Below are 7,492 nucleotides of genomic sequence, written 5' to 3'. Positions count from 1 at the left end.
AGACAGGGGGAACACAAACATAGCTTCCTGCTCAGACAAACAAATCAGAGAAACCTTAGGCGCAAGAAACAAAGAAAGATACAATGAAAACAAGCTTGTAATGTATGAGGTGTGCATGGGGATCAATGGCTGAACATTCCTTGGATGTTACTTCAGGAAGCAAAGACCAATCACATGCTGCACACAGACACAGACGTGGTGAAACTTGTCCGACTGACTCAACCCCAAACTGTAAAGAAACAACTTCCATAATCCCCGCTCTTGCAAAACGAAAAATAAGTCATCTATTAACACCGCTGTAATGAGCCGAGACATATTCTTTCTTTACAGTGCTGCCTTTAAAACCTTGACAATGACATAGACCTCATGTTTACTGTGGTATAAAACTGAACAAATAAAGCAACATCTATTATCCATTAGAGTAACTTCTACCAGTAAGCCTGAAAAGCTCTCAAACTGCACAATCTTGACACAGAAAACTATTCAGTGGATGTTTCTCTATCTAACATATAGAGGTTTCTCATGTGACTCACGTACATGTCGAGTTCATGAGGGCAATAATGAACTGCTGATCCCATGTGACTGACTTCATCTGACCTTAATAAACAGCAACAGAAGCACATCCCTTGTCTCCATCAAACAAACAAACAACTCAAACACAAGGCAGAAGGTAGGATAGGATAAGTGCAGTAACGCTACCTCTGTCACAAAGATGAGCGGGTTGGCGCTGTAGTTCTTCCTCATGCCTCCTCTTCCTCACAGTCTGAGGTCAAAGTGCATGCCCCAGCAGCTTCAGCAGCCCCCTGCACATCAGAGAGAAATGTCTGCCTCTTAGGACTACCCTCTGAGGGAGGAGTGTGTGTGTAACGCTCTTATTGTGAAATATGTTTGCTTCCTGTGTGTAGATCCCTCAAACCAGCAGATCCCTGTGCACCTAAGATCTCACCCTGTGCCACGTGCTCTCGTCCCGGGCTGCGTTCTCACACACTTTGGGGGGGGGGGAAAAGACCACCTTAAAAAGGCATGAGGAAGCTAGAGCTCGGAAATGTTTTTCATCCACATCAGCCACCCTCCACTGGCCGGGGCACAAAACAAGCTCAGCTGCCAATCAGGAGGGGGAAGAGAGAGGATGGAGAGCCATGGAGGAGGAAAGGGGGAGAGAGGGGGAGGGAGAAATGAGGGGGGGGGGGGGGGAATCTCACTCTCCCCGAGGGGTGAACGCACTCTGCAGGACAGAGACCACTTCTTATCTGCAGAGATAAGTGTGTGTGTGTGTGTGTGTTGGACTCTGCTAACACTCATAATGCTCAAAGCCATATACTTTACAAGTGGGTGTGAGAGCAGGGTCAATTTAGTTTCTTGTCAATCTGCCAAACTTAAGTTGAATGTTCTTTGTCAACTTCACTGAACTGTAAAGCCCAAAACTAACAATAGTCAACATTTACATTACATCCCATACATGTGTGCTGCTGAGACCGGCTGAGACGTGTCTTCTGTGCAGCCCCAGCCTGACACACTGCAAAAACTCAAGATCTCGGTTCTGTCATGACGGTTATCTTTATCTAGGGACAAACAATTCAACGGTTTAGACCTTTCACCGTAGTTCATTTTGTTCAACCTGTCACATTCCATTTCTTGCACTATTCATGTCTTTGTTCTTCGTATATCTTAAGCATACTGTATGTTGCACTGTTCGAGTAGCCCAGATTTGTATTGCAAACAACTACGCTTTAGCGACTGACATAAAAAGCTTTGATTTAAATTGAATTGATAACAAGGAATGTGAATTTGGTCAAATACACCAAGATGCATCACTGTCATAGCTCACTGGCAACGTTAATATTATTAATTTGAATAGTAACGTATGAGCTTTGCTATAATGGTCAACATTTCTGCTCTAAAGAAATGACCATACTGATTGATACAGGGGAATAGGAATATCAGTGTTGGTGATGTTGGTATTTTTATCTAATTTGTTGACAATCATTTTCAAAAAGTCAGTATTTTTTCTCTAAACTAATTATTCAAAGGACATGCACATATAATTTCAGCCCACTTTACGTGTATTCTCAGCAGGACTTGTTTGTAGAAAAAGCACAGGTGTTACTGATTACATGAATTAAGCAGAACTGCAACACCTACATGTCATCTGTCCGTGATTAAAATAACGAGTTACACCTGCTCTTTTCATCCTGGGACATTACCTAATGAAAGAAAAGTATGATTTTTCAAATAATAATAAATGATGTGTTCTGCAAGTACAGTAGGTGCTCCACCTACTGTACAGACAAAGTAAGGAATAAGACATCAGTGACAGGTGAACTCTGGGAATTAAAAAACAAAGGACAAAGATAACTAGAACATTTTTTTAAATCGCAAGGGCTTTAGCTAGATTTGTCCTCACATTTAGCTTAATTTATGAGCAGAAACACACACAGGAAAAGGACACATTTGGGACGAAATGCAAAAGAAAATGCTAATGCTAATAAGGCATCAATTAGCCACCAATTAAATAACATTTGGAGAGTTACAGACGAAGAGTGGCAGCCTGGAAATACTCCTCAAGGATCCCACACTGAAACCCATGTATTAGGAGGAACTCGGGCATGAAACGTGCAAGATGAGAGGACTGGGGGGGAGAGAATTTGATGTTAAAGAGAGGAGATGGGGGATCGAAGAAGAAGAGGATAAGGAGGGGGGATGGACCATGAATACAGATAAGAGATATGACGGTTGGCAGGAGGGGAGACGGGAGAGGAAAGAGGGCCAGACATGAAGTGAGCGAGGACGTCAAGAGGAGTCACACGACCCTCTTGAGCTTCTTCCTGGTGCCAAGCTGGCATTAGCTTCAGAACGCTGCTGAATCAGCACTTCTACAGGCCAGAGAGAGATCATCTGCTCCATTTTGCAGAGCATGAATCAGACAAAAAGCAATCTGCTGCAGCGAGAAGAGGAGAGAACCAAACAAACGGTTCATTAAGCACTCATTTAACAGCCAATTGTCATCTGTCAAAGAAAGTCTCCTAATTAATTTCAATTATTTTGGATGAGGTGCTGCCTCCAAGCAAAGACTCCTCTGGTTTCTAAATAAAGACACTAGAGGATGCCAAAGGACTTTCTCGTTCTCTCTCACTGATTTGATATTGTTGCAGTGACATAAATCAAAAGCAACAATGCCCCCTCTTGGATATTAAACACTATTACAGACATGGTGTGTGCAGGAGCTTACATTGAGGTGACTTTCTTCGTCTTCTTCCTCCTCCAAAATATCCCCTCGAAGTAAAAGTGATGACACAGTGAGTCTCATCTTTAAACAGCTCCAGATCTCTGAAACACAAATGTAAAAATCTCCGAGTAAAATTGGCAAGGCCTGCTTTCAAAATGTTCAAAACGTAAGAATTTGCATCATAAACTATTCACAATAGCTAAATGAAATGCACTCATTATTTGAATGTCTGTATTTATTTGAATGTATCATTACAGTTAATATTGCATTATTTTGACTGCCAAGGTGGAGCTTATTTAAATGACTTTATATTCATATACTTCCGAATATCAAGCATCAATTATAACCTTCATGAAAGCATAAAAGTCAGTTGTTATTTTTTACTTCAGGAAGTTTTTCAGAGGTGTTTTCCATTATTTACTCAACCTCCACTTTTATAATATAAAAAAACAACATAAAACAGAATTATCCTCCAACATGACCATAAAGCTAAATCAGAATCTCCCTTTAACAGGTCCAAATTAATCAAGAAAAACTTAAATATATAACAAGAAAACGTGATTAATTGCAGGACATTAGTTTAAGCTTATCTAATTTAATATAAACAAGGAAAAATGCTCTGACATCCATCGATAACATTGAAAAAGTGTAAATAATAAGCAAACACAAACCTCTTGTTCTGCTGCTCCTCAGGAGTTTCACAGGGACTCTGAGTCACACTGAGTGTGTTGCACGCCGCGTCATTCACACAGAGCGCCCAGCAGCTTGGAGAATCTGCACACCTCGCTGTGAAATGCTGCATGCTGCAACTTTTCCTCCGCTCAGCATAATCTGCAGTGATTAACACGCAGCAAAGACTCAGCGCTGGAAAGTCCCTGCCTCAGTCTCTGCTGCTCGCTCTGACCCCAGGCTGTTCTCATGGTTAGAAAAACCCTTTATAATAGTAATTAAAAAAACACAGTTTGACATAAAAAGCTTGATTTTGTGTCTATAAAGTCCCATAAATAATAGATTTTGATTTAAAGTGTTATCAGTGATTGAAAACACCCATGTGAATGCTGTTGAAGTGGATTGGTAAATCTGAGTACGAGGAAAACCTGTGTAACAATCAATAACGTATATATAAAGGCAGTAAACAAGATTATATTAATATTGGAAATATTGGATCTTGCATTGAAGATAAATGAAAATGACAATGTTTTGCTATGGCTGCACAATTCACTGAAATGGAAAAAGGTCCCGATGCATCATTTTGGAAAAAACAAGACCTGATATATTTGGTATTTATGGAAACTCTGGCAGACCCCGTAGAATTTAGAACCAAACATGTATAAACAATGCAGGAAACTTAAATGTCAGATATTTGAGCTTAAACCAAAAGTCCAGTCTTCTCCACCTGTGGGGAAGTTCAATGTAAGCAATGCCACTCGGATCATAAAGGTCTGTATAGAGATTTTATTCAGGACGTGATACCATCATTTACAAATAAGCAGTGAGGGTTCACTGAGCTTTGGGGGGAACCCACTCGTGGATCTTCTTGGAGGTGGTGGGGAAGGGCACGTACTGCTGCGAGGTGCCGCTCACGTTGAACTGGTGGACCTGAGCCAGGAACTTCTTGGGCTCTGGAGGGTGAGTGGTGGGGGGGTGGTCTGTCATGCAGTGCAGCCAGCGGTGCCTGAAGAGTGCAGGGAACAAGAAGATGGTTTAATAACTAATTCTGTTGAGCTCATTCTTTCTCTTAATTCTTGATTTGTATTTTCTGTCTGTATGACACTATTAAAGTTACATATAAGCTACGTTAAGTAAACTATTTAAAAAGTGTTATCTACTTGCCAAGACTGTACAGCAGAGTCCACTTTATTTACAGAATATCTTAGAGAACAGGTATCATGAGGAGTTTTTCAGGATGTGTAAAAACTACTAGGATGTAAAAAGAAATGTGTTTATGGTGAATAGCGGACTTGCCAAATAGTGTTCTCAAAACATCAATATTATTTTTCCAGTGGGTCGTTGCTATGTAATTGTAGAGCAACAATGATAAGTGTTTATTCATTAATTAATCAATGGTTTTATTAACTTTTTTTAAAATCAGAAATAGTCAAACAATTCCTATGAACATTGTAATTGACCTTTGCACTTCTGCTCGTACAAAACAAGACATTAGAATATGTCACATTTGGCTTGACAAATATTATTTTCAAGTTTGATACACAATTATTGATTTATTGAAAATAATGTTGTTTGATTAATAGACAATAATAATGTGTTATTTCCCAATGTGCAAGTCGTACCACTCAGCTGGAACCATGCTGGCGTCCACGTTCCACATGGTGTTCGTTCCGTTCATCTCTGTGGTGTAGATCACCCAGCGGTGGCGTCCTAGACACATTTTTGACACAGAAAACTGTTTATTTACCGATTAAAACATGTGTCAATCTCAAGCATAATTTGCTTGTTAAACCATTCGTATAACAGAGTGATACAACTGCAAAAATCCTCCATGAAAACAACATTATTTTGGTGCAAGATAAGTATACTGCTCATACGTTTAAAATCATGCACATTTAGAGAACCTGTACTCACCAAAGAAGTAGTTTTTGCTGTCCTCAAAGTATTTGTTTCCATATTTGTCCACACCAATCAGGGCTCCTGTCTTCACATCAGTCGCCCTGTCGATGCATCAACAACACACACACTCAATGAGGCAGATCTGTGCTAACACTTCCCTTAGCAAAAACGAATATCGTGAACCAAGTGTAAAGGTGACATTTTGTTCAAATAAACATCTATTTGTGAAGCAAATCTGTGCTATAAGGGAATATGTTCGATCATTTTCCTTTGCAAAGACAATTGACACTGTTCAGAGACTAACATTTGAGCCTAAATCATTAGTGGCATCATAACTTAACCTCAGCCATGATTTACAGTAGGTTCAAAGCGAAAGAATTGTGCTAAAAAGCTACATTTTCTAACATTTTTCTTTGCAAAAACAAGAGGGAAATAATTAAAAGATGACATGTTACTCAAATAAATAATGCATGTCGAGTAACTTACGAGCCGAATTCATCAGTGTTTAGATGCATAAATATCAAGCATTCAACGAGAAAAACATATTTAAAAGATAGAATAAGATACACATATAATACAAAATAAAAAAGTTACATTAGCGGCAAGTATATATATATATATACACAATACACAATAGAAAGGACATAATATCACTAGACTAGAGTATCTTAATAATACACAATATAACGAAGATATTGAATAATACTTCAGTGATGATTTAAATAGATGTAAAGCGACATAACGCGGCTGCTGTTAATTCTCTTAAATTACGATATTTATCAATGGAGTGTCTTTCCATTCACTTGATTTAGCTGCTTAACGTAATGTAACATTAGCTAGCTGTCAACATGCTAACGGCTCTGGACAGAAAGAGCCAGGTCACACATCTTTATAAAGCTCTTAGAGTCCCCACCAGCGTTTCATTAAAACATATACAACTGTTTCTATAAACTGACCTTAAAAACTGAACCAGCGACTCTTTGACTCCTCCATGACCTCCTAGTTGTCCCAAAGCCCTTCGGATGGCATGAAGATACCCCGCCATCTTTAGACGGAACAATTACCGGACGGACCGATGTGCGGTAAGAAAAAAACAGGTCCGGGTACAATAACACTTTGAGAGACTTCCGTTCCACATATAAATACTTGTATTTATGTAGTATGCTATTCATATATTATGTGCTGAATAATACTAACTATTATTAAAGAAAAGCCTAAGTAAGTATTTAAAGACTGCTAAATATCACTAGTATTTTTTTCTATCTACACCTTCATTCATTCATTTAAAGAGAATTAGACTCAGGTTATGATGTATTGGTGCATATAAGAAACAGAAATATACAATAGCAAAAATGACAATACATATAAAGTACTATTTGTATATGCACAATGTAAATGTTTAAAAAGTGTGCAAATTATATTCTGGGGAATGTGCAAGTATGATTTCATACTGTAGATCACAGACAATTTTATTTTTGAGGAAGAGCTTATTGTAAAATTACAGCTAAAATCAGATTGGAGTTGATTTAAATGCGATTGTTTATAAAACATACAAAACATCAGACACCTCATTGGGCTTACCATCTTGTTTGTGTCTATCTATTCATATTTATTTATATATCGTTTATATGTTTTTGTTTGTAGTTGTTTTGCACCCCCTATATTCATTCTTTTGTTTTGCACCCATACCAGGAAAAC

The 7,492-nt window shown here is 38.6% G+C and overlaps 2 protein-coding genes across 2 annotated transcripts in view; both read right to left on the bottom strand.

Annotated features, from left to right (window-relative positions):
- The window catches only part of tmcc3 (transmembrane and coiled-coil domain family 3), a 39,324-nt gene extending 38,490 nt beyond the window's left edge, over nucleotides 1-834 (bottom strand). Inside the window, exon 1 of the mRNA XM_034133603.1 lies at nucleotides 700-834. Coding sequence (XP_033989494.1) covers nucleotides 700-744 — 45 coding nt within the window. The 5' untranslated portion in view covers nucleotides 745-834. The remainder of the gene's footprint in view (nucleotides 1-699) is intronic.
- Nucleotides 835-4,661: 3,827 nt separating this feature from the next.
- ndufa12 (NADH:ubiquinone oxidoreductase subunit A12) lies at nucleotides 4,662-6,898 on the bottom strand. Its single transcript, XM_034133543.1, has 4 exons — nucleotides 6,751-6,898; nucleotides 5,810-5,895; nucleotides 5,518-5,605; nucleotides 4,662-4,901 (listed from the first exon to the last, which is right to left on the bottom strand). Exons 1-4 carry the CDS (start codon nucleotides 6,837-6,839, stop codon nucleotides 4,727-4,729), a joined length of 438 nt encoding a protein of 145 aa, XP_033989434.1. The 5' UTR covers nucleotides 6,840-6,898; the 3' UTR covers nucleotides 4,662-4,726.
- Between the last annotated feature and the right edge of the window lie 594 nt (nucleotides 6,899-7,492).

Source organism: Trematomus bernacchii, unplaced genomic scaffold (genome assembly GCF_902827165.1).
Source record: "Trematomus bernacchii unplaced genomic scaffold, fTreBer1.1, whole genome shotgun sequence".
In the NCBI taxonomy this organism is placed as follows: Eukaryota; Metazoa; Chordata; class Actinopteri; order Perciformes; family Nototheniidae; genus Trematomus; species Trematomus bernacchii.
Note: the sequence above shows the minus strand (reverse complement) of the source record. Positions and strands in the feature narration are given on the sequence as shown.

Coding starts and splice junctions, on each gene's coding strand:
- ndufa12 (XM_034133543.1), bottom strand. CDS start 6,839: ATGGCGGGGTATCTTCATGCCATCCGAAGGGCTTTGGGACAACTAGGA. Junction 5,896..6,750: donor TCGCTGGTTCAGTTTTTAAG/GTCAGTTTATAG, acceptor ATGCATCGACAG/GGCGACTGATGTGAAGACAG. Junction 4,902..5,517: donor AGCATGGTTCCAGCTGAGTG/GTACGACTTGCA, acceptor TGCACTCTTCAG/GCACCGCTGGCTGCACTGCA.